This window comes from Marmota marmota, unplaced genomic scaffold (assembly GCF_001458135.2).
Source record: "Marmota marmota marmota unplaced genomic scaffold, marMar, whole genome shotgun sequence".
In the NCBI taxonomy this organism is placed as follows: domain Eukaryota; kingdom Metazoa; phylum Chordata; class Mammalia; order Rodentia; family Sciuridae; genus Marmota; species Marmota marmota.
The window spans coordinates 15639572-15665588 of record NW_026000051.1 but is presented as its reverse complement, the minus strand read 5'-3'; the positions used below and the strand labels follow the sequence as shown (position 1 = coordinate 15665588).

General features: G+C 45.8%; 1 protein-coding gene across 2 annotated transcripts; it reads right to left on the bottom strand.

Moving 5' to 3' along the window:
• Positions 1-509: 509 nt before the first annotated feature.
• Tnfsf15 (TNF superfamily member 15) lies at positions 510-22212 on the bottom strand. 2 transcript variants are annotated; one of them, XM_048813225.1, is made up of 4 exons: positions 21872-22197; positions 10771-10813; positions 9586-9633; positions 510-5859 (listed from the first exon to the last, which is right to left on the bottom strand). In XM_048813225.1, exons 1-4 carry the CDS (start codon positions 22097-22099, stop codon positions 5405-5407), a joined length of 774 nt encoding a protein of 257 aa, XP_048669182.1. In that variant the 5' UTR covers positions 22100-22197; the 3' UTR covers positions 510-5404. The 2 variants fall into 2 exon arrangements, with proteins under 2 accessions (XP_048669182.1, XP_048669181.1); XM_048813224.1 differs by lacking the exon at positions 10771-10813 and having other exon boundaries at positions 21872-22212.
• Between the last annotated feature and the right edge of the window lie 3805 nt (positions 22213-26017).

Genomic DNA, 26017 nt, shown 5'->3' with positions numbered 1-26017 from the left:
CCTGCCCAGCCCTGATTGCTATTTTGAGGAGAGGTGGCAGTTCTAATGGTAGGGACAGACATGGATCCATATTTTGGTTGCATCAAGTGCTCCCACGCATCTGCCCAGCTTCTCTTTATCTTTATTCAGGGTCATTTATTGTGAAATCAAGCCATTTAACAAGAGTCTCCTAATTCATCAAAGGAACCCAGGCAGGAGAGATTGGCATGTATTTTGCAAGTTACAGAATAGAAATAGACCTGTCCTAAAAGTTAATCCCCTATGTCACAATCATGAGAACAGGGCTGAGTAAGGACTTGAGAAAAAACCTTGTTTCTTTTTCTCATTTGATCAGAGGGGCACAATCTGTAATATTTCACAATTAATTTGTTATATATAAGACCACCTGGGAAGAAGATCAGTTGCATTCAGGTAACACAGAACTGGATGCATTTAAAAAATCTCAAGAGGTGACCCTAATACAAAAGGAAACACAAATGAACAGACCAACAAAAGAACTGACCAAATTGTTACAATTCTGTAGCCTTCAATGCCAGTTTATTAAATTACATCTATTAAATACATAAACATATGCAACCTTTCATTTACAGGAATTAGAATTTGTACAGTATAGTGCCCAAAGACACGGGATGCATACCATTTAAGTACATATCCAACAACATACAATATGCATTTTACGTTGCGGTTGTGACGTTTTAACATAAAACATAAAATCAATGAAAGCACGTGGGGCTTATTACTAGAATCACATAAATACCTACATTTGTTCAATCTACACACCCCCAAAACAAAAGAGGGGGAAGTTACATATTTTAATGACTTTAACAATAAAATCATTTAAGTGCAGCTGCTTTATTTGCTCAGCATCTTGTGTGCTTCCTCCCTCCTGCATTACACCACGAGGCGAGGACTTGCCTGTCACCTTCCCGCTCCGCTCTCCAGATCTAGGTAAGTGTGGCATATGACAGAGGCTCAAAAATAATTGACTCATGGGCGAAACTGAAAAACCTTTGGGCTCTGGCATCAGGAGATAGGAATTGGACTCTCAATGTTCTGACTACCTGCTGACTAGCACTGGGTCACTTATGTCACCTCTCTGAGCCTGGGTTTCTTCATCCTTGAAATGATGTAACCTTCTGCAGATCATGTCAGCCATGACATTTCTCTGCTGTCCAAGATCTCAGAGTCACGTTGTGTTGGATGCTTTCTAGACAAGTGGGACATGACTGCGTCGTCTAAGCTGAGCCACTGGACTCTTGGCAAGGCCACAGAGTCATGGATTTGGAAAAGGCTTCGAAAATCCTTTGGCTCAGTCCCTTCCCCAGTCTCAAGGAAGAAGTGGCTTCCACAAAATTCTTGTGATGAGTCTTTTGCTTGAATATCTTCGGGAAATGAGGAATCATTACCTGGAGCAATTCTATTTGGGGGCACAAAGTTCACTTGGTTGTGAAGTCCAGAGATGGTGACCCGGAACCCTAACTTTCAGCTCCAACCCTTTTCTCCAGGGATATATGGAAGAATTCTCCTCCCCTTTCTACATTGCCCCCTTGGTATTTGAAGATACTTTTTTTGTTCTTCTCTGGTCATAAATTGCTCACTGTTAGCCAAGAGTAGAGCATAATTGGATGATCCCAGAATTACGACTCAGGAAGACAGAACCTGGCTCTAGATCTGCTGTTAACTCGTGTCATCCTGTATGAGTAACTTCTATTCAGGCTGGTACAATAGTTTCTTAAAAAGGAGTGATGGAAGAGGCGGGGACAAATGTGTCTCAGAGCTTGGGAGATTGTAGATATGGTTGTTAGAGTGGGGCGAGGCATGAATATGGCTTCTCTGACCTAACCACTCACCACTGGTGCAAAAGGATTTGGGGGTTAATAGTTCACTGAATTCTCCAAAGGCCTAGCTGCCAATAAGATGCAATAATATTAACACCAAGAATAATGATGTACACTGAAAGAAAATTCTGCTAAAAATGACAAAAGTTTCCAGGACTCTGGGCCATGAAAGAACAGAAAAAAATTTGAGGCGGGAGAGATCGGCATGTGTTTTGCAAGTTACAGAATAGAAATAGACCTGTCCTACATCCTATGTCACAATCATGGGAACAGGGCTGAGCAAGGACTTGAGAAAAAACCTTGCAAGAGAACATTGGCAATGGCCATGCCTTATGTATGGTGAGCTAATTGACCTTTTATAATCCAGGGGGTGATAGAGCTTGGACTGAAATGGAGCCAAGGACTCTGACATGCCTTGTCACTGAACCCAACTGACACATTTTAGGATATGAAAAAAATACGATTTTCACTTTTCCTATTGTATCTTAATCCAAAAAAAATTTAAAAAAAGTAGAAATTTTAGTAGCCCAACAATTCTGCCAAATAGACCTAAACCATGCTAAGGTCAAAATGCTAGTGACCCATGAATTTGTTGAGAAACACAGTCTTTTCAAGTCATCTATCTCGGGGTCATCTTTAGAATTAGAATATTTTCAAGGGTGTTGGTGACCAAACATGAGACCAGTAAATGATGATCTTTCTCTACATGTAGCTTATTAAATAGTGCATCCAACCTTAGAAAAATGGTATCTTTGTTTTTTTCCTATATTTATTTATAAAAAACTGCTCTTTGAGTAGCTATTAAAAAAACAGAATAAATACATATCACTTTGTTAATGCTCAGACTGCATCGAATGGTACCCTTTTTTTTTGTAATAAGAAAGCATCCATGCGCCCAAAGTTAGCTAATTAATAAGCTAATTTACAACCAAACTAAATTAAGAGTTCTGCAGAAAGTGGAGTTACAGAGCAGTTAGAATCTGCATGTCTGAGACTAAAAATAATTTATTTCTGTATCCTCAGGGTAAGTAGGTACTCAGTAAATGTTTGTGGAATTGATTAGAGTTCAGGTTTTTAAGAGCCATTTAACCTGTACAGAACTTTCTCCCTAAATTATCTGTTTTATAAAGCATCCCCATCTCTCCCAAGCTCTGAATGCATGCCATTAGTCCCCTCTGGGGACCATCACAAATTCTTAGGAAGCATTTTTCCACCTTGCTTTTAAAAATAGCAACAATCACGTCTGCTATCAAGATAATGCTTTGGAAACAGAAGTTCTGACTTGAGCGTTATTAGGAATGTGTGGCTGAACACTACAAGATAGTTAAGAATTTCACAAACCAACAGCCACATAATTCAATAAATGAGCTGACGACAGGCACAAAATAAATACTTGGCAGAGATTTTGCCAAAGATTCAAGTGTCTTAAGGTATTAGGAAATTTCTGTCCTGGATAAACTTCCAAATCCACTAGATCACCCTTGAGCAAATTTGAAGGTCCTCGACACAAAGCCTATTAGTGGAGCAGGTGAGTGGTTCCCTGGGGCCTCTTTGGTGCATATCCTTTTCTGGCAGCCCTGGTTGCTGGAAGCTCTTCTGCACTGGGTAGACACAGCATTCTGACTTCCAATTCAGAATGGGATGCTAGTTCTGATCCTGGAGCTATGCTAGGCCATTGGTGAGGCATTCTTGATATACAATAAATATGGTTCTAGGGGCTGGTTGGGGGGAACATTCTTGGTCACACTAATTTTAGAGTTAATGAGAAACCTTTCCTTTCTGCTTGAAGCAGGGGATGATTCCTGCTTTGGAGTTGCCCTTTCCTTGTGGTCACTGGGGGCTGCCCACCTTCTTTCAGATCTTACTTCCTCTAAGAAGACTCTGAACCAGGTGGAGGCCACAGCCTTCCCTGCCCCCAGTGTCCCTGAGTCTTGAGCTGACTGAAGAAGCTGAAGGTAAGAAAGAAGCCCGGAGAAGTTAGCCCTAGCAGAGGTCAGAAGATTCGTGGGGAGTTGTCATCTCTCAACGGAGAAACTGGACATTGGTTTGTATTTAATTATTACTCAACTGATGTTGATCCAGTACCACGACTCAACCCGTCACTGTGTTCAGGACCCATGTCTAGTGTCTCTTTGCCTCTAGAGTTGCCTGGCAACCAGTGTAAGAGTAAGTCCAGGATCAAGTTCTGCTGAGACCTATCTATGAGGTCTTCCATGATCAGGAGCATGTCTAGTAGAGGCTGTGGTGCAGGAGGTTCCCAGCTGTGTCACCCTGAGATGCTCTCAGATTACACAGCCTGCAGAAAGTTAACCCTTTGCATTCCAAGGAGCTCAGAGGATCCTGGGAAACAAATTGGTGGGTTCCAGTCAACAGAGGCTAAGTGAGCAGAACTGCCATCTGACCTTTGATGTAGCAGGGCACGAGAATCACACCAACGAGGGCATATGTATCACTGAAGCATAGAAGGGACATTCTCAATGTCCTCTAGACTGGGCTGATTAATTAACCCTATATTTAAGTCCCTTATATTTTAAGGGAATAACACCCAGTTAAGTCTCTGTACATAAAGTTGCAAAATAAACTTCAAAGTGGACCCAGGTTAACCCATCCAGATTTGATGGCTGACATTTTTTTCCTTCCCAGAGAACAAATTCTGTTGTCTCCTGGCATCAATCAAGTTTTGTGTATGTCTAGTTCACTTAAATGATCTTCATGTTTCTTGAGTGATTTGATCAATGGCTTATCTTCACAAGACAGTTCTAGAAATAACATTTTCAGATGACATATGTAATTTGGGGGGGTTTGAAGTTCTTCTTTGGAGTATCTCAATTGATATTTGACCAGGAAGCATTTAGTGGTAATTATGTAAGTTTTGAGTAGAATGTGTCTTGTTCTTCACAGTGCCCAGAACACGATAGGTACACAAGAATACTGCTCTGAACCATGCACTTGCTGAGGTTTATGATATGCAGGTGGAACTCACACTTGCTTATTTTGGTAGTTGTGTACACAATCAAGAGAATGGTAGCTTTTGTCATAGACCAGACATGGCATGAAGACCAATTCCTTTTTGAACAAAATTCATGTAAAATACCATCTCTCTCTCTCTTTCTTCTTCAGAATAGGCATGAAGGTATGTAAAACACCATAAAGGATTTTTCCTCCTCAGGGTATACAGTTTTCTTGGACTTTCTTTGGGTTTTGTCAAAAGCTCCTGAACTAAGGCAAAATTCTGATCAAACTGAACCATAAACGGAGTACAGGTGACAATCACCTAGCAGGGAGGTGTGGAAATGTCCTTTAAATCCTGATCTGAGCAGACAGTTCGTTCGCTTGCTGATCAGTGTTCCAGAAACTCGATGCTCCTTCAAGTCTGCTCTATTCTGCTTCCCCCTCCCCCACAATTAGTATTCTCATCAGTGTGAACTCTGGGGCCCTACATTTCATAGCTAAACCACTGTCCCTGTGGAATGCCCCCTACCTCTGACCCCAAGAAAACCCCTGGCTATAATTACATCTGAATGGACCAAATTGGGAGGTAGGAGGCAGGGACACCTGCTTTACCCCTATAGCAAGAAGGCCCCAAAGAAGGTCTTATCTTCTTTTGTGTAATCCACCAAGGAGATGTCACTGACATTCACCATCAGCTTGTCCCCTTCTCTCAAGGAGAACATGGCCCCGAGGTAGAGGGGCTGGAACCAGTTGTTGCTTATTTCACACACAGACTTGGTCCCTGTTAGGAGCTGGGCGGGCTCCGGGTAGCTGTCCGTTACCTTGGTGATGACCACGATGATGGAGTCCGGCTTGATCTGTTGTCTCCCCTGGCTGATGCTGCCACACTCAGACTTGGTCCCACGGAACGTGATCTGGGAGTAAACAAAGTAGTCTCCCGACTCTGGGATCACCAGGAATTTGTTGGTGTACTTCATCTTGTTCTTGGTGAAGGCCAAGCCCAGTTCATGTTCCCAGTGCAGAGCTGGGAACTGGTTTTTCAGGTGTGGTGAGGGAGTCTGTCTCACAACTGCAAAGATAAGAAAGAGGTTTGAATGATTCAAGGTGGAACCCGTGGACTTTGCTAAAAAGTCTTCTGTCATTTTTCAAAGAGCACAAGGACTGAGATAAACCAAGGACTACCAATGGCCCTGGGGAGGAAGGGTACGTGAGTAGAGGTGGATGCTTGTTCAGGGTGTGGCATCTGGGATGGGGACCTGGGGAAAATGACTTTGCTTTACTCAGGTTGAGCTTTCTGATTGAACAATTTTGGAATTTTACCAGAGGCCTGTAATCCTGAAAAACAGTGAAGGTTAAGAAATCCCCTCACTCCTCTGTGTTCCAGAAAATGGCTTACAGCAAAGGGCTGTCTTCCCCAAACAACTTAGCCCAGCTTATGGATGCCACCCTTGTCTACCCACGACCAGGCCAGATACCACAGGAATGATGAGCACAACTGTTTTATCCTCATGGACCAACTGGAACAAAATGCTTATTGACCAAACTGGTTAAGCTTCTTTCCTTCTCCCAGGACCTGGGCTTTGGCCCAGCCTCAGCCTGAGCAGCAGATAGCCCTCCTGAGACTAGGCTAGCCTTGGGGTAGAACATTCTCTGATCCAATCGCACCCCCCTTTCACCCCACTTCCCTGTACCTGCTTCTTTCTAGTTTTGTTCACTTTGCTTATAGAGATCAAACACAGACATTTTTTAGCTTCACTCTGGAGAAACCAGCATATCTCACTGTCACAGATTCTTCCTAGAGCCTTAGTCCCCTCCCAGGCCCAGTATAGACAGCCCTACCTATCTTCAGTTCCGCATCCACAGATTCAACCAACTGAGGATGAAGACGGAAAATACTGCAAACAAAACAGAACAAACCTGTGTCTGTACTGAACGTATACAGACTTCTTCTTTTCATGATTCCCTAATCAGTACAGTAGAAAACTCTTTACAGAGCATTCACGTTGTATTAGCTATTATAAATCGTCTAGAGTGATTTAAAGACAAGGTAGGACTTACATGAGTTATGTGTAAATACTATAGCATCTTACATAAGGGACTTCCATCTGAGGCTTTGGGTATTTGCAGGAGCCCTGGAATCAATTCCACAGGAATACTGAGCCCAGGACTATAGTTTCTTCTTTCCCTTCCCTCCCACCTCTAGTAATAATTCTTTTTGTATAATGAGTCTCCTTATGGAATCTGTCTTGGTTTTTAATACACAGATCTTTAAAAAAATAGAGATAATACTGTGGAAAGGATTAAAAGAAGTGATATGTGTAAAACCCCCAGCTATTGGGATATTCTCTAAAGTTTATTCACTTTTATCAGGAGAGAGCGAGAGAGAGAGAGGTTCCCATCTCTGCATTCCAATTCTCATCCAAAGTCAGAGGAATCACAGGCCGTAATTAATAAAGAATTACCTTGCAGTACATGTTGGAAGCAGAGACTTAGAACATTTTGGAAATTCTTTTTCCACATTGACAGAGCCAAAATATAAGTCAATGTAATTGACTTGTGGAGTGGAAGGGACGTGGGCTTGGGGCCATTGGGCCCAGTACCAACTGTGATTCTGCAATACACTGGCTCATTAATCAACTCTGCAGGTTCACTCTCTTCTCTGAGCCTCAGTCTCCTGTCTGTGAACTGGGGATAAAGCTTTTCAAGAGTGTCATTCTGAAGATTAAGTGTACATAGCAGACGTGATTATTTTTTTTTTAATCACAATTGGCTGGATAAAGTTGCACTCAATTTTTCTTCCCTCAAATAAATCTAACTTTCATTTTGACAGACAAAAAAACCAAAAACCACTCTATTTTCTTTGAGATCTGTTTATATATGTTCTTATGTCTGCATTAGTCATACGTAGACATTATATAAAACATACTAGTGAATGCTTTTATGAAAATGTTAATAGCAGAAGGCAAGGAGTAGAATCAAACTTGATTCAAACCACTGATTTCAAATAAGATATTCTGCAGTAAAACTAATTCTTATGGGGAGAAATAAAACCATTTTTATTTCCTATAACTGCTTTTTTGAAACCCATAGCAATTGCCATTATGTACCCAATCTACAGTTTTGGGATAGGTTGTGTTTAAAGGAACCATTTAGCAACCGGCACACCCACTGGGCATCCGGAGATCTAGTTTCTGGTTTTGTATAGTGTCTTCCCCATTGTTGAATGAACTAGGGTCTCCTTTGCAACTATGACGCATTCCAAATGTGTACGGACTTCTCTTGTCCCCCCACTAGATGGCCTTTGTGAACTCCACATAAAGGAAGCCTCTGTTCCTGCTTTCAAGATGACAGGCTAATTTTTTAAAAGAATTCTTCTTAGATGATGCAAAAGCAAAATCCGTGAAGCCTCCAGTTAAGGCAAGTTCTATTGGATTGGCTTGCAATTGGCTATGTCGACATCAACAGGTAGGAGTTGTGAGAGGAAGTGTGTTGTCATGGAAAGTGCAGTTTTGAAAGGCAAGCTGAAGTCAGAATACTTCCATTTCCTGGACAACTGGCTAGGAACATGTGACTTTAGTTGCCTAAGCCATAGTTTTCCATCTGTGAATGGGGCCATCTACTGCCTGGTTATAGGACTAATATGTAGATTAAATGAGATAACGGAGGTCAAATGCCTGTTGCAGTCTGGCACATATTGGGAGCCCAGTGAGAGATGGCCTCTTCCCCAGTTTCTATGTCTCTTTATTCATAAAAAGAGGGATGGCATCTCCATATGCATACCCAGTCTCCCTCCCGTTCTTACACAAAAGGGGAAAATGACGGCAACTTGGCATCTCCCTGGTACTAATCCTTACTCAGGACTTGCCACCAACAATCCCCTCTTAGTCAAATAGTAACACAAAAATCTTGGGCTGCAAGGATATTCCCTTGACTGTTGCAAATGTTCACTGGTTAAGAGAGGACACTTGCTTTTTAACTTTCTTGTTTCTCAGTGGGTTTTTTAACACACACACTTCTGCATTCTCTCTCTCTCTCTCTCTCTCTCCTCTGGAGTTTCAGAGGTCTATGAACTTCAGGTATGTGGGACCTGGAATTTCCACATTAGACTTGGAAAACTGGCCATCTGCTGAAATGATGAGATTCCTCTGAACAGGTTCACATTACAGGAAATTCTTTGGAAAAAACTTCTTGAATGCAAATGTCTAATGACAACATCTTGAAGGGGGTATAGGTGAAATGGATAGATTGCTAAGTTTGGGGCCCTTTCATCTGTGACCAGATCCAGAATTACTTGAAGTTCCAGTCTAAGGAAGTCCATTTCTAAATGACTGACTGTGTGAATCAGAGAGAGAGAGAGAGAGAGAGAGAGAGAGAGAGAGAGAGAAGGAAAGGAGAGGAGAGGAGAGGAGGAGGGGAGGGGAGGGGAGGGGAAGGGGAAGGGAAGGATGATAGAATCAGAAAGTATGCAAGAGACATAGGCCTTTGGATCCTTCATAGGGAGGGAGACATCTGGAAACCTTTGATTGAGAGAAATCTGTTACCAGGGTCTGTGGTTTCCAATTTAAAGCTACCAGAATGAGTTTGAGTAAATATACTGAAAGAAATCTTGGGACTATGGACACTCCCAGTGGCCTTTCTCTCTTGTCTGAATCTCAGCTTCAAGGTTGTTTCCTGAAATCTTTTCTTATTCTACTCCAGGGGGTCACAGCAACTTACATTGCTTATGTTATTTGAACAAATAATGGTACTTGTTTTATTTCCTTTTCCCCATTACAACTTAACCCAGGACTCTTACCTGTCAGGTGTGCCCTGGGCTTCTCTCTATCAGCTTGGAGAGGTGCGTCTGTAACAAAAGGAGAGATGCTTGCATAAGTCAGAGGTGACGGGGGTGAGGACTGCACTTTGGGAGTTTGGGAGAGAACATTGGTCTCGGCCAGCCTGGTCCAGTTTCACTCCTGTGGACTTGGGATTGGTATGTGGAACCTGCCGTAAGCACTTCTGGGGACAGGGGAGATTTAGGAGAGTCTTGAGTGCAAATCGATCTTGGCCCCATGATTTGGGAAGTTGTCTAAGCTGAAACTCATTTTTCTCATCTCTAAGATGGGCCCTGTGATCTCTTTCATGAATGGAGAGTTTTTATCATGATTCTTGGCACATGGTCCTTGCTCGGTAAAGTAGAACGTGCTGCTCCTTCTCCCCATGATGCTTTCATGAGAGCTAACTGGCATTTTGCTCTCTCCATGGTTCCTTTCATTCTACCCATGAGGTATCTCAATGGCCCAACAAACATGGGTCAGGAGAGGACACTGGCTTTCTAACTTTCTCGTTTCTCAGTGGGTTTTTAACACACACACTTCTGCATTCTCTCTCTCTGTCCTCTGGAGTTTCAGAGGACAGGTGGAATCTACTCTGTAGCTCTCTGAACTTGGGAGGTCCTTTTCCCTCTCTGGGCCTTCATTTCCCCATTAGTTCTTGAGAAAACCTTAGAATTTCCCTTTGACTCTCAGAGATGATGATATTGAATAAAGGGTATTCTAACTGCAGGGATAAAGCTGATGGTGTTGATAATGATAAAAAGCAAAAGGCCACCCTGTACTTCTGATGTGCCGGGTATTGTCCTCATCCCTTTATAGGAATGAACTAATTGAATTCACTCTAACTCTGTTGAGGAGCTACAAAACCAGGTTTAGAGGTGAATAAATGGTGACAGAGACAGGTGGAATTGTTTGATCAGGGGTCATATGCTAGTACATTCCAGGACTATGGTTTGCTTTCGGGCCACCAGCTCTGTAGGCCCTGCACTTGGCCATGGTGCTGTTGCGCCCTCTTAGTAATGAGGGGAAGCCTCCCTGTTCCTCTAGGTCTGCACCATCAGCTTAGCAACTGGATGATTCAAGACCCATCTCCCAAAGGCCAATCTATCACTATTAGAAATGTTCTTGCTCCCCCAAGAAAGGCCCTCAAAGATGAACATACTTACAAAATGGCTGATGTGAGGTTCCAAACTCCTGTTCTTTTGGAATCTGTTGAGAAAGAAGGATATGGTTTAGACTCCCTGTGGTCCTTGTGACCCCAGGGCATGGTATGATCAGGATGCTGCTGCTGGGTCCTCTGTGACGAGGGACATGGTGGGAGACTATTTTGGTTGGTGAGAATCTTGCATCTTAGCGCTCCGCTTTCCTCTTGGGCCACCCCTAGTGGCCTTTCTCTCTTCTGCTTGCCCTTGAAACTCAGCTTCAAAAGTTCTTTCCGAAGAGCTTTTCTTATTGGATTCCAAGGGATCTCAGAAACTTACCATTGCTCCTATTATTTGAATAAATAATGGTATTTACTTTATCCCCCCCATCACAACTTAAAAATGGGAACTTTTCTTAAAAGAAGGATACAGCAAAAGAAATAATGGCCATGATCCCCTCTACATCATCCTACCCCTTCTTCCTTGTTGGCTTACAATACAAAATGTGTATCATCATCGCAGTCCTGGTCTGTGAGTCATTTCACGTGGCAGGGGAAACGTAACCTCCCGGGGGGCAGACCGGCTGAATTTGAATCATGGTTCCATCATTTATTAACAATACGATTTTGAGAAAGACTTTCCTCTCTGAGCTTGTGTGTCCTCATTCGTGAAGTGGGGATAACAACATTCCTGACCCTAAGTGACTTGCAGGGTGAAGGGGAGGTAAAATCAGAAAATGCAAGAGTCAGTGAGTGCAAAGGACACATGGGAAAAGAGCGAGCCACAGGTCACAAGTCTAGACTTAAAGCTCAGGAGCAAATGCACGCTCTTAGCTAGGGGTCATGTCCCTGTCTCACATTTTGCAATGTTTTAAAAAATGCTCTGATATGAGTTTGACTCAGCCCAGCTCTCTGACTTGGTTCTTGTAACTACACAGTCCCCACTAATGGCTGCTCCTCCTGGCACCGTGAATACTTGATCTGTTTTATGACTTATAGTCCGTGTGTGCACACGTGTGTGTTGTGAGTGCACTAGGGAATGGGGAATCACCTGTGTGTGTGGTGGTGAGTGTGTGGCTGTCTCTGCATGGTCGTGTGGCTGTAGCAGTGTCACATGGAGGTGAGGTCTGGGAGCAATTCTGTCACAGCAGTGACTCTATAGAGCTGGCACCTCCAGGCTCCCTTTTCCCTCAAGCTGCCCTACCTCACCTCCACTGGAGGCCCTCTCAAGGGCGAAGGCTGGTCTTTGACTGATGAGCTCACTTCATTGTCCCTCTGTCCCCTTTTCATCTGTGTCCCCGTTCTGTTGATGGTACCATGACTGCTCCCCTGGGTTCCCAGGTCTGAAATTCGCTCCTGTCTTCTTCCATAAACACAAGATGTGCCATTTCTGTTTTGTGGCTCTTGCATTCATACTCCACCCCAGGCCTTGCCATGCTGCTCTTCTGGAATCTTCCAGCAGCCTCCCGGCTGGTCTTCAGCCTCCAGTCTCTCCCTTTCTCAGATCCGTTCCCTGGCCTGCCTTCTAAAGCTTCGCTGTGTCAACACATAACTGCTCGTAGAATCTTCAGTGCTACCCCTGGCTTCCAGAAGTGTCCCATCTTGTCCTGACAGTGAGGTTCCCATTTACCAGCTCAGCCTTGGCCACTGGCTATTTCCTCCTCCCCAAGCCCTCGGCACCCCAGCTCTAAGAGGCAGCCGCAGCACCTGACTCAAAGGATTTAAAAGTGCCGTAAGTGCAGCTGCATTATGGAGGGAGTGGTGACGCGGTGCTACGCTAAGCCCCTCACAGGAGTCGTCTTCAGTTTCACAAGGACACTCTAAGGTGGACGCGTTCACATTCCCGTATTGACAGTGGGGCTCATGGAGGGGAAATAACTCACCTAGTTTCCTACATCTGGAAAGTGGAAGAGTAGGATTTAACTCAGGTCATGTGACTGCAGAATCCCAAGCCCTAAGCCACTGCACCCTGCAGCTGCTGGGCCAGCTCCTCATCAGCTGAGGTGGGAGATAAGTTTCAGCAGTTCCATGAGAGGTGACAGCAGGACAAGCCCAAAGTTCAGGAAACAGATCTGACCCGAAGGTGAGGAAATCAGGGGAAATCACCCTGAAGTGGATCTTATAGGTCCTGCAGACTTCAGCCAGGTGAGCAAAGAGGCTGTGGCCATTCTAGACCTCGTAACAGCTTGTGCAGGAGCAAGGAGGCCTGGTAGAAAACGGGGAAACTGGAAAACCGGGCCTTTCTTCTACAGGTGTGCAGTTTGTGTGGGGTCACGAGGACAGAGATCTTCAAAAAACCTAGACCCAAGTGCTGTGAGCACCCGTCCAACATCAGCAACTTTGCTGGGCTTGAGAAGCAGCCCAGGAGTGAGCTGTTCTCTGACTTGCTATGGACAGAGCTGATAAAGGAATTATTCTCTTTGCAGGGCAGAGAGCTGCAGGTGGGGTCCCAACTAGGGAGCTCTTGATTGCACACCCTGTGTAAGGAGGGGTATCTGCCTTGGTTGGCCTTCGTTTTGCTTCATTTAATTTCCCGCTGAGAAATCTTCTTAAATATCCTGTTTAGGTTTGGCTGAATAGACACTCAGTTAAGTTTGGAGCCTTTTCTTTTTTGCCTGGGAATCCCACTATTATCAGCATTTTACCTGGGACACAAACACGATTTCCCAATTGCTCTGTTGGATTTCTACTCTTTCCACATGAGTTTTACTTCCATATATGGAAGGATGGGTGAAATTTTAGAGGCCTATTATGATGCCAAACAGCTGGAGGCTGTGCCAGCGCCTGTTGGCAGATGTCACAGGCCACGACATTCTGACAGTCCCCAAGAAGAACATCGGTTCGGACTCTCCTCAGGAACAGACTCCAGGTTTCCATTGCTGCTTCTCTTAACAGTGACTCTGTCTAGCACCAGAGGAAGATTACTATGATAGGAAAAAGTAACGAACGAGGAAGAGACTGGAGAGGATGGAACAGTAGCTTATGTGAGGGAAGGTTTGGGCACTTGGGCTGTCCCAGTGCTTGCTCTTGACATGGTTGTTGGCAAAATCAGGGCAATAAAATGTATTGCTGTCTTCCAACCCTGGCCCGTCTCCATCGCTTCTGGGTCACTCTGGGGCACCAAGAAGACAGTGGCTCCTGAGGAGAACTGTTCACTGCAGCATTGGCCTCCAAATTAGAAGAGGCATAAGGCCCATGCTGAAGAATAGGATTTACTCCCCTATACATGTCTGCTCAAGCAGCTTGCTGAGAGCCAGGGTCCAATTTTATTCTTTTTTTGGTATTGGGGATTGAACTCAGGGGCACTCAACCCCTGAGCCACATCCCCAGTCCTATTTTGTATTTTATTTAGAGACAGGGTCTCACTGAGTTGCTTAGCGCCTCACCATTGCTGAGGTTGGCTTTGAATTCGTGATCCTCCTGCCTCAGCCTCCTGAGCTGCTGGGATTCCAGGCATGAGCCACCGTGCCTGGCCCAATTTTATTCTTTATTTGTGTGCTTATCACTTTTCTTTCTCTGGTGGGATTTAAGGAGGGATCCAATCTGCATGCTCATCTCACTACTGTGTTCCCAGTAACCAGCATCCCCCATGGGATCATACAACTGGCAAAATGCACAGTTCTCAGGCATCAGGAAGAGGGAGGCAGAGAAGAGAGCAGGAGAGGGAGTAAAGTTCAGATTTAATGACTGCAGTCAGATTTTGCAATCCAGAAATCTAGAAGAGAGATTTGTTTATGATTAGAAAACTTCAGTTGCATAAGAGTGGTTAGCTATTATCTCAGTGCTGGGGTCTTTAAAAGTCTGCAGGCTTGCGGCTGGGGTTGTGGCTCAACGGTAGAATGCTCACCTAACACGTGCGAGGCCCTGGGTTCGATCCTCAGCGCCACATAAAAATAAATAAAACCAAGGGTATTGTCTAACTACAACTAGAAAATAAAAATAAAAACAACCAGAAAATAGTCAACAGGTCTGTGTGGAGCACTGTTGAGGCTTTATAAATCTCTACTGAGGGTTGCAAGGCTTGGCCAGGAGCCAGAGTCAGCAAAGGCAAATGTGTACACCTGTGGGCGTACGCCCTCGTGGGAGAGGGGCATGCCTGTGACCACCAGTGTACGTTATCCCTGGAAAAACGCTGGTGACTCCTGTACCCCACCCCACTTTCCTGACCTATAGGAAACTTTCACTCTCACTTAATTTTCTTTCTTTTTGTATATTGGTTGGTCATCCCTGACGCAAACTAACCACAACCTATTGCTACAGGCTTTTCTAGAATTACTTTAATTCTTCAAAGGGGGCATAAGCAAGGGTGGCAAGAAAGGGGAGACTTATTTAGCTGAGTGTCCCCCTGGGTGGCAGGTCCTGCACTGGGCACTCATGTGTTATCCTCATCTAAGATTCTATTTCAAAGAAGCAGTTGGCATTATCATTTTATGAATCTACGCAAGACTTATAATGGGGGCTTACAGAGGATAAGCAACTGTTCAAGGTCAAAGACGAACAGAGAGCCTGGGATCTGAGCACGTGCAAACCCTGGCACGTATCGGGAGCTCCATAAACTTTAACTGAGGACAAGAGATGGAGGAGCCTGAAATGAAATGGCCTTTGAGATTTTCTGGCACTTCCCCAGGAAGCTCCCTGGAGTGTATTTTAACTAACGACCCACTTAGCCTTTCCTCCCATATTCTGTAGTCATTCCCTGCATCTATTCATAAACAGGAAGAGAGATTGATTTCTCGCTGTCTGGATGCTGCGATTGCAAAGGCATAAATGTTTTATGACCCACACCATCCTCCGGCATGTCCAGGAGAAACACACAGACATTCGCCTTTTCCCCATATGTACTTTCACAAGGATGAATTCCACCTGGAAATGTTGTAGTCTGAGGTCATTCATTTCATCCTCCTCCAAGGGGCCCTGGACCCGCTTTGCATACTCTATTAGCACAGCACAGAGCAAAGATTTGTAGCTAAGCAAATCTGGAAATCCCAACTCTGGTATTTCCTGATACCCTGATTTTGACATGTCAGCTAATCTCAGTGAACCCTAGTTTCCTCACAATAAAAATGACAATGATTCTTTTCTCTTGGGACCACTATAATTCTCAGACAGACCACTCACATAGAGTGGGGTATCCCATTCACTTTCATCCCTCCTTGGGCTCAGGAGGTGCTTGTGATATGTATTGTTGGTTCTATGAGTTGTAACCAGAAGCCCTTGTGATGTCCTTTTATGACAAACAGCAGATTTTAGGATCCTGTAGGCACTCGAGGGCTCCCTCTTTCCCTATGGGTAGACATTCAATAGGATTCCTCTGTCCATAGTTTGCTGCTGGATTTCTGCCCTTTCAGAATGGAAAGGTGTTGGGGGGACAGAATTTACACCCATTCATTTTGAGCCTTGTGTGTGTCGCTGTCCGTGGCTGGGCCTCCTTAAGGAGGTCAGGCTGGGAGGTGACCTCTTGCTGCTGTGGCCGGCAGGTGAGTGTGTGCCTTTCCAGGTGTGCTGAGCTGGCTGGGCACCCGGTCACGTGTGAGTCCACTTAATGGGGTAAACAGTGGGTCCTGAAATGACCAGCTACAAGCTGCCATGGACTCTGGGGACTCCCACCCACAACTCGCTTACCCTTCTCCCCATGCATGGCCGCAGTGCACCTGTGCTACCTCTGCTCTGCCTGCCCTCTGTCCACAGCCTACACTTGATCTTAGCCAAAAGGCCGAGAAGCGATGTCCACAGCCTGACCCTTGCAGAGGGACTTCTCTTCCAGGTGTGCTGAGGCTTCCTGAGGGGACAGCAGGAGCAGCTCCGCAGAGGGATCAATAGTTTGCAATTATAGAGAACTTTCATCTTAATGACCCCTTTGCTTCCTCTAGACAACATGAGAAGGATTATCATTATGGTCTTCCTTCCCAAAGGGGAACATAAGACCAAAGGGCTCAGCCAAGGAGGATTCAGTAGGGAAATAGCATCTGTTGAGCATTTACCCTTTTAACAGCTTTCTGGACGTCTTGTCGAATTCTTACTGTGAAGAGTGTGCATTATCTTTTTCATGTCATGGGCAGTGAGTCTGAGGCTCACAGAGGTCTGATACCTTGCTCATCTCCCTCATTCTTGTCTCCATTCAGAAATCACATAATAAGTGCAGTCTGCATGCCAGATATCCTAGGTACTCTTAGGGAAGGAAAGGGAACTAGCATTTATTGAGCACTTACTATGTGCCAGATTTCTCAGGATTAAATCTGGTCACCTCAGGAGGTGAGCACCCTGTGAGCATAGTGTTCGGGAGGAAAATATACAGTGGATTTAAATTCCAGTGTCCCATTCTTTAAGACTTTGGTCACATTGCTTAACTTCTATAAGCCTCAGTTTCATCATATCTGAAATGGGGATAACAGTAGCACTTATTGTGTGATATCAAAGATTACTGAGATGATGGGTGTAGTAATAATAACATATGTTGGTGTGTTTATATGCCAGGTAACACACCAAGCACTTTATAGGCATGATCTTATTTACTCTTCTTAAAATCCTAAATATGAAAAAATTGAGCATGGTGTCTGGTGCATAGGAAATACTCAGAGGTCACAGCTATGGTGTGGTGAGCCACAGCTTTCCCAGCTTCCCCAGTTGGTGTGACTCTGAAGCCTGAGCTGGCATCACAATGGAGCCTTGTTGGTCTGAGTGGAGATCAGAGGGTCTCAAGAGGATGGCAAGGGGAAGGGGTATACGGACCCTAGTAGGATTTCCAGGAAGGGATGGGCAGGGGCGCAGCCTGGGCAGGCAGGTTTCCTGCAGCATCTCTGAGGACTCACTGCACAGGACTGACTGCCCATTCTTTGCTGGAGCTTGGGGCTAAGCAGCCTTGATGTGGTCAGGTTTTCTTGGAGTATAGACTGTGTGCCCAGGAAAGAGGGAGGCCTGGCCTTAGGGCACCTGTCGGCCAGAGTGGGGCCTGTGGACACATCCTCAGGGCGGTGGAAGCTAACAAAAGCCTTAAAGAATCCCTGGACTAAGGTTGAAGTACAGCGGGCTCATGTGGTACTGGGCCAAGACTGGGCTGGGGCGGGAGGTATGAAGACAGCTCATGAATATCTGAGACCAAGAAAAAAGCCTTACAGCATCCAAACCTGCTCTCCAGCTTGTGAGGTCAAATTCCAAGGCCGGTGGGGAAGTCAATGATGTCATCCCTCAACTGGGGAAGTTCCCCAGTCATAAAGGTCAATCCTACTAATCCAGGACACCATCAGTGCTTTATTTCTAATTGTCTATTTTACACATGTTTCTATTTTATACATAAAGAAGCAGCCCAGGGAGGTTAGGAAACATTAAGAACTAGACCAGAATTCAGACTTGGGTTTTAACTTTTGATTGACAATCTTCCCAAGATGCAAATTTGCCTAGAATGCTCCAGAAGCTTAAATATCCTAAAACATTTTTACCACCCCAATCTTTCTTTGTGTAGGCAACACATACAATTACTACAAAGCAATATCGGTTTATCCATGTGCCTCTCCTGCTGTGGCCCAGACACCCAGTTCCCCACATGCTAACAGGTACTGATCTCTGAGCTCTTCGTAAAATTTTTTATGCCTTTGTGAACACATTTGCACGTGTGAATTCTTTCATCAAAAGGAAGTATCCCCTGCTATGCGTGCTGAGATGCTGTGATGCTGTGATGCACTTCACTCTTCACTTGCAGGGGATGGCTCAGCTGCCTGTCTATTTACATAGAGGGTGATTTCTTCCTGGCTTTGCAGATCCTTAGCAGATTGCCCGTGGTGTGCATCACATCCTAGTTTGATGCTTATTCAATAATACAGGCATCTTCTTTCTTGGCTGCCTTTGGAGAGGGGATTTCTAAGTTGGGAGCTTTTGCTTTTAATTCAGTTTCCACACCAGGAGCATGCCAGGCTACCCCTCTGATCCTGCTCCTGGGCCAGGAGTGCTGGGTGGGTGATTCTGGGGGTGCCTTGGATTTGGTATGTGCAGCCTGTGCTGGGGGCTGGCAGTGGGTTTTGAGAGAAGTTGTGGCTGCTTTCCTTTCTCCCTGGAGTTGCTGACGTCATCCTCCCTGTGGCTGGCAGTCTGCCTCTGGTCCAGCATGAACTCTGCTGCCCGATGCAAAGAACAGTAGGGGCAGATGGGCTGGTTTTAAATCTTGGTTCTGCCACTGACTAGAGGCAGAGGCCTCTGGCAAATCCCTTCATCCCTCTGGGTCTTGGTTTCCCTACCTGCAAAACAAAAGGCTTTGGGCTGGATGACCTTCAAAGGCCTACTCCCAGGGGCCTGTGATTGTCTGACTGGCTCTATGTGCAATGGGGTCCTGGACTGGACCTCAGGCACAGTCTCCTAGCTGCAGGTGACCCTCTTCCTTTCTCCAGGAAGCCTTCCCTGCCCCACTGTACGTCTGTGGCTGGGCTGGGAGGGTATCTGGAACCCACGGGATCTCTACTCTGAAATAGCCCCTTTCCTTGTTTGTGCACTAGACTTGAAGCTCCTGAGGCCCCAGATCATTTTCTGGTGGCTGTCCAGTGTCTGACACAGAGCAATGATCCCATCACAATAGCCGTGTGCACGCAGCTCTGCCCCATTCCAACGGGAGATGCTCTTTGCCTGCCTCATTGAAACTGTCAGGGTGTTGACAGTAACACCCCTTTTTGGAAATAAAGGAAACAGGCTGAAAGAAATGAAGCCACGTGGCTGTTTTCACATGGCTAGAAGCAGGGGGGTTGGGTTTCAAGTCCAGGTATCTAACAGTCATCTTTTGAGCGGGTTTTCCTGTCTTCATTCCCATCTTCATCCACCTCCCGCTTGGCTGTCCCTGCACACCTGCCCTCTGCCCTTCTTGTTCTTGCTCTGTGCATGCTGAGGCTGGCCTCTGGGCATGGCTGCTCCCTGGCTTCTTGGAGCTCTGGCTTCCAGTTGAGTCTGGTCAGTGGGATCAGAGGCTTGGAGAGGAGAGCTGCCAGCGTTCCCTACTCCGTCCATCCCCTCTGTGCTGCTTTGACTGGGGTCTCCCTACTCTGCAGGCCCCCAGAAAGACCCTCTCCTGGCTTTACTTCTCCCCGGGTTCCTCTAAAACCGCACAGATCCCCATGGTAAGGGGCGGTAGGTTGGTGGCTTCCTGCTGCCGCCAACCCCTCCTCTGTTTTGGTTTCCTTCAGTCTGTGCCTCCCCAGCAAACAGGCTCTTCTTTAACCCCCTCCAAACTCTCCTTTAAATGCTCTTCTCCGAGTGACCAGCTGTGGCTTTTCAGGATCCTGATTGCTACATGTGCCCCAGCCTCACCCCTATTTCCCTCTCTCTTTCCTCTGACGCACTAAATTCCAAAGCCTGGCCAAGTGACAGCCCCAAACATCCCCACGTGTTCATTCTCCAGAAAGGCCGGTTTCCCTATAACAAAGGGGACAGTCTCAGCCTGGTTCATTTCTCCAGCCCTGGGTAGGGCAAGTGTGGAACAAACCCCGGGGCTTGGCACCTTCCTTAAAGGGGCTTCCTATCTAGTGAGAGTTCCTGTCCCCAGCTCACTTCCCTAGACAGTGGCATCCACTTTGTGGTCTTCTAGATGGACAAAGCCCTCTAGTTTTTGCTGGTGGGGGATCACAGACATGGGCATGGAGGGTAGGGGTGGGATGCCACCGTGCTGTGAGGTTCGCTTTGGAATCAAGGAGCGTGCAGGTGGCTGGAGGTCACTGGGTGTCTCCTCCTAGAAAACCTGCTGACTGGAGAGAGCCCTGGTGCACACAATGGGTGCTGTGGTTTGGCTTCTCGTAGGGACCAGCCTGGTGGTCCAGGGGTCACCGCCTGACTGCCTGTGCCCTGCTGCTCTCCAATCTCAGAAGCATTTCCGGCTTGTCTGCATGCTTCCACATTTTACAAGCAATGGCAGGTGGCCAAGAATGCTGCTGTCTGAATCACAGCCTATTTGTTGACCCTGATGGAGCAGCGAGCGTTACACATTAGCCACAGCTTGCCCTCTGCTTGGCAGCTGGCCGGGATTGCTGAGAGACCAGGTTGCCGTTTAAACCAATTATTTTCTCCTTGAGAATTTAATACTTTGGACTGTAGTTAAATCAGCTATCATGGATTGTGCAGGTGCTTATTTTAAAATTGATATTTCTTTGATAACATTCCTTAGGCTTTCAGGTAGTTTTCTGATGTTTCTAGTCCAGATTGCTCATGTTTTCCTAGACACCTGTACCCTCGCCCCATCACCGGAAAGCCCTAGAGTCTATGTTCATTTTTACTAAGTTTCTCTAAAGCCCTCAACAAGATCTTACAGGGAGAAGATCAAGCAGGAGTTTTTTTTTTTTTTTTTTTGCTGACCATTAAAAAAATAAATCTTTCTAAACTCAAGAAAGGGAGTTGGTTAAATAAATTATAGCACGCACATATCTAAAGATAATATGGTCATCCACATTATCAGGCAGCTGTGAACTTATCATCATATAAATAAAATCATGATATACTAGAAAACTCAGAATAATCCCATTCTATTCAAAAATAATATGAATTATATTGCTCAAACTATTAACAGTTGTCATCTCTAAGAGTTTATGCACAACGATCATTTTCCTTATTTCCTTATCTGTGATTTCTAAATTTTTTTTTGCAAGGACTGTATTTAAGAGTTTTTTTTAAATTTAATTATTATTATTATTTTTTGGCATCCAGGATTGAACCCAGGGGTGCTTAACCACTAACCCACATCCCCAGCCCTTTAATGTATTTTATTTAGAGAACAGGTCTCACTGAGTTGCTGAGTCTGGCTTTGAACTCGCCCTCCTCCTGCCTCAGCCTCAGGAGCCACTAGGATTGCAGGCATGTGTCACTGTGCCTTTACCGGCTGCCTGCTCGCCTTCCCCATCCTAGCAGGACTTACCGCCTACCTGCTGGTCAGCCAGCTCCAAACCCCAGGAGAAGACTGCACACTTGTCCCGGTAAGAAGCCCCACTCTGGCCTGGGAGTCAGGGGACCCTCTGCCAGCAGCAGCCCAGTTGCACCCAGAGCTCCTGAGTGCATCGCATTTTTTTTTTTTTTTTTTTTNATGCACTCAGGAGCTCTGGGTGCAACTGGGCTGCTGCTGGCAGAGGGTCCCCTGACTCCCAGGCCAGAGTGGGGCTTCTTACCGGGACAAGTGTGCAGTCTTCTCCTGGGGTTTGGAGCTGGCTGACCAGCAGGTAGGCGGTAAGTCCTGCTAGGATGGGGAAGGCGAGCAGGCAGCCGGTAAAGGCACAGCACGCGCCATCCCTCCTGGCTACCAGCCTGGCTCTGGCCTTGGGCCCGCCGCTGCCGTCCTGGGGGAGCATTTCCACGCTGGCTGTTTCCCCGAAGCCCAGTTCCAGATCTTCTGCCATGCTTCTCTGTCCTGGAGGCGTCTCTAACTCCTCCTGGGCCCGAACCCCCCATTAAATAGAGCAGCTCTCACCGAGGCCGAATTAATCACGGCCTTCTCCTCCCCTTTCCTCTCCCCCTCCCCCTGAATAGCAGTCCGCCCGCCCTGCCCTGCTAGGGAATGCACCGCCCACACCAGAAACCAAGTTCAGTTTAAGAAAAAAAAAAAAGAAGAAGAAGAAGAAGAAGAAATCTTTCCCAAGTATATTTATATGCAGAATGCTCATGTGCTCCTTCCTTAGTTTACAGAGGAAGTTAGGAAAGTCCCTGGAGGGGGAGAAAAACAATTCAAGCCCGTGGGTGTGGCTAATTAACATATACCTGCTCCCTGGCTGGAGGCCTGCCAGCCTGCTGGCCTGGGGAGTGTGTGGCTTCTGGAAGTGAAAGTGAGGGAAGGGGAGGTGAGTGGCCTGCAGGCGGGGAATGGGGATCCCATTTGCCTGGGCCTTCCCTTGGCAAGGGTGGCCAAGCCCTCTGTCCCTCTGTTCCTGTCACTCCCATGGAACAGATGGGAATGCTGAGGCTCTGAAGGGCAGCGAGGGCCTTCCTGGGATAAAGATGACCTAGTCCTTACGGTCAGGGTTTGGGGTTCTGGCTCCTACCACGCAAGAGTCCATGAAAGCAAAGGATTTTTCTAGCCTGTGTTGCCCTCAATTTAAGCTGAGAGTGTAAGGTCAGAGTTAGAGGTGGCTGTTGGTGGGGGAAGTCACTGACTCCTGCACCCTGATTCATCCAAGGCTGATGGGCCACCAGAGACACGCCTGGCCCATGCTGGCCGTATCGGGGGCTGCAGCGTAGTAAAGAATAACATTGATTAAGTGGGTACTCTGATTAAGTGGCTGCTCTGAGTTAAGGTATCAGTGAGGTTCTTCAATCCTGAGAAGGCCATTTGAGGTAGGAGTATTCCCTCTTTGAAGCTGGAGCCAGGGCTGGGCTCTGACGGTCACTGCTCTGCACATGCTCCTGCCTGGTGCGCCCACTCCAGCAGGAGTGTGGCAGGCTTCCGGGACAAAGGAGTGGTGCTGGAACTGGGCCTTGGAGCTCCAAGGGCCATAGGAGAGGAGCGTAGTGGACCTTGCAAAGAGGTGGGTTGAAGAAACCAGAAGGCTTGAGGAATGGCCAGGGGCATGTGGCAGAGGACAGTTTGACAACACCCTCCACTCAGCTGCTGATCATATCACAGCCAAAGCCTCCAGGTCCCCTGGAAAGGCCCTTTATAGGCCTGGCCCTGCTCACCCCCGGCCCTCTCCAGGTCCAGCCTGTCTCTTCCTACTTTTCCAAGACGCAGTCCTCAGATCCATAGGGACCAGCTGGACTTTGCACATGGTGTTCCTTCTGTTGTGGAAGCTTCCAGTCTCTCTCTTCACCTCTCTGAGCTGCCCTTTCCTTTACTGTGTGGAAAACCATCCTATGTCCCCTTCCTTCAGTGGAGTGAGATGCTTATCCTCTGCGGCTTCACTTTCTTCCCCTGTCTTTGAACTCTTCAGACTGGCCTGGGTGTGACTATTTTAATGTCACCCCCATTAGACTATCAGATATGGAAGGATAGGTCACATTCCTTCCCCATGGCTGTTGCTCCTGACATGGTAAATGTCACACGATAGACTCATAACTACGTTAATTGAAATAAGCCTCCAACATATTTTCAAAGAATTCAGGCAAAGGGTGCCTTTCATGTTTCTTGTTTGCCCACGCTTGGTCCAACAAATGCATTAAGAAACAGGGCTTTGCAGCTCCCTACATCTTTGCTATTGTAATGTAACATTTCTCCTTCTGCTTCTCCTTCTCTCCTCCTCCTCCTTCTTCTCTTTCTTCTTTGTTTCTCTCTCTCTCTTTCTCTTCTTCCCTCCTTCCCTCCTTCCTTCCTTCCTTTCTTTTCCTCCTTCCCTCCCTCCCTTTCTTTCTTTTTTTCTTTCTCTCTCTCTCTCCCTTTCTCCCTTTCTCTCTCTCTTTCTTCCTCCCTCCCTCCCCCCTTTCCTTCCTTCCTTCTTTTCTTTTTTTCTTTCCTTCTTTCTTTCTTCATGCTGAGGATTACTCCCAGGTCCTCATACCAGCCAGGCAAGTACTCTACCACATCCACAGTCTTGACATTCCTCTTGATGACTGAGTTCCATTCTGTGGCCTAGATGTACCACAGTTTGGTTAACCCTTTGTGCACTGAAGGACATGTGGGATACTTTCAGCTTTGGGTCATTATGAATAAAGCTGTTATGAATATTCATGAATAGCTTTTTGTGCAAATTTGTTTCCATTTCCCTGGTATAAATGCCCAAGAAGGACATTGCTGATTCATGTGGTAACCACATGTTTAAGTGTGCAGGCAGGTGCCACACTCTGTTCCAGAGGGTTGTACCATTTTATTCTCAGCAACACGTGAAAGAGCTAACATCCCTTCTCTGACACTGGGTGTAATCATTAGTCTCTGTTTCAGCCATTCTGCTTGTGTGTACTAATATCTCACTGTGGTTTCAATTCACGTTTCTCTGATAGCTAATAACCTTGAGTATCTCTTCACGTGCTACTTTCCATCTGTGTATCCTTCAGTGAGAGAGACACACCTATTTTGGTTGCCACAAGTACTTTTTCTTTCATTCTTGATTCTCAGTAGATTCAAAGGCAAAAGGTGAACAGCTTACAGCTGAATGATGAGGCAGTGCACTTGTGCGTCTGCTAGGTACAAGACAGTGTTCCAAGTAGTGGGGATAAAGCAATGGAAAGAATCGACAAAATTCCCCATGTCCATAAAGCTCACACAGTGGTCCCCCTTTGGCCCACAGGGAATATGTTGGAAGATATCCCATGAGTAACTGAATCCACAGATGATGCTGAACCCTATGAAGATACTCCTCGACTTATGAAGAGGCTTGTGATGGGGTGACATCCTGATGAAAGTTGAAACCTCCCTAAGCTTAATGACTTGCCAACATCACAACTTAGCAACACCATACCCTGCACGGTGTCTGTTGCTCACCCCATGAGCGAGTGGCTGAGTGGCACCGTGGCTCACTGCTGCTGCTTAGAATCTTTAGAGAGTATCGCATTACCTTTGTGCCCAGGAAAAGGCTACAATTCAAAGTACAATTTTTACAGAATGTGTATTGGTTTTACACCATCATCAAAAAATTGTAAGTCAAGCCATCGTAAATTAGGATTCATCTGTAAATACTTTGTTTTTCCTATTCATATGCACCTATGACAAAATTGAACTTATAAATTTGGCACTGTAAGAGATTAACAATAACAAAATAAAACAATTATAATAATATTTTGTAATGACATTGCCAGCATCACTACTCTTGTGCTTTCAGGACATTATTAAGTAAAATAACAGGTACTTGAATGTAAATACTGTGATGCCATGACAATTTATCTGATAACCAACTAAGTGTCTAACAGGTGGGTAGCACATACATCATGGATACATTGACATTAGAAATATGGTGACAGATGAGAACTGCAAACAACACAAGCCTTTTCGGTGTCCAGCCTTGAGCTTCTCCTCCTTTCATGGCCCTCTAGTGAGGGGGTCACCTCTTTCAGTGGTGTGGTGTGCTCAATAAACTCATGGGCCTGGTTTTTCCCATAGGAGTTTGGTACAACCACACACCCTTGTGCTTCTGATTCATTCAATAAGTTTATAGGTGATCATTTTTTACCAGTGTGATTGATTTATTTATCAGTTTGTGCCTTATGGTTTTGCTAGGCAGTTAGCGGTTGTCTATTTGTACAAAGAAGCTATAGAATCATTCCGCCTCAGCACTAAAGTAAAAGAGAAGTAGCTGATGACAAACTCCTGCTTTACACATGGAGTAACTCTAGTTCAGGTACAGCCTGAAAACTGCTGTTCTAGACCTCAAGGGGTAACTCAGAGCAGGGCACAG

Excerpts from the sequence above, each read along its gene's own strand:
- Tnfsf15 (XM_048813224.1), bottom strand. The coding sequence starts at position 22,151 with ATGGGGGGTTCGGGCCCAGGAGGAGTTAGAGACGCCTCCAGGACAGAG. Across the intron at positions 9,634-21,871 it reads AAGACTGCACACTTGTCCCG|ACGCACCTCTCCAAGCTGAT; the intron begins GTAAGAAGCCCC and ends CTTTTGTTACAG. Across the intron at positions 5,860-9,585 it reads GCCCAGGGCACACCTGACAG|TTGTGAGACAGACTCCCTCA; the intron begins GTAAGAGTCCTG and ends TTATCTTTGCAG.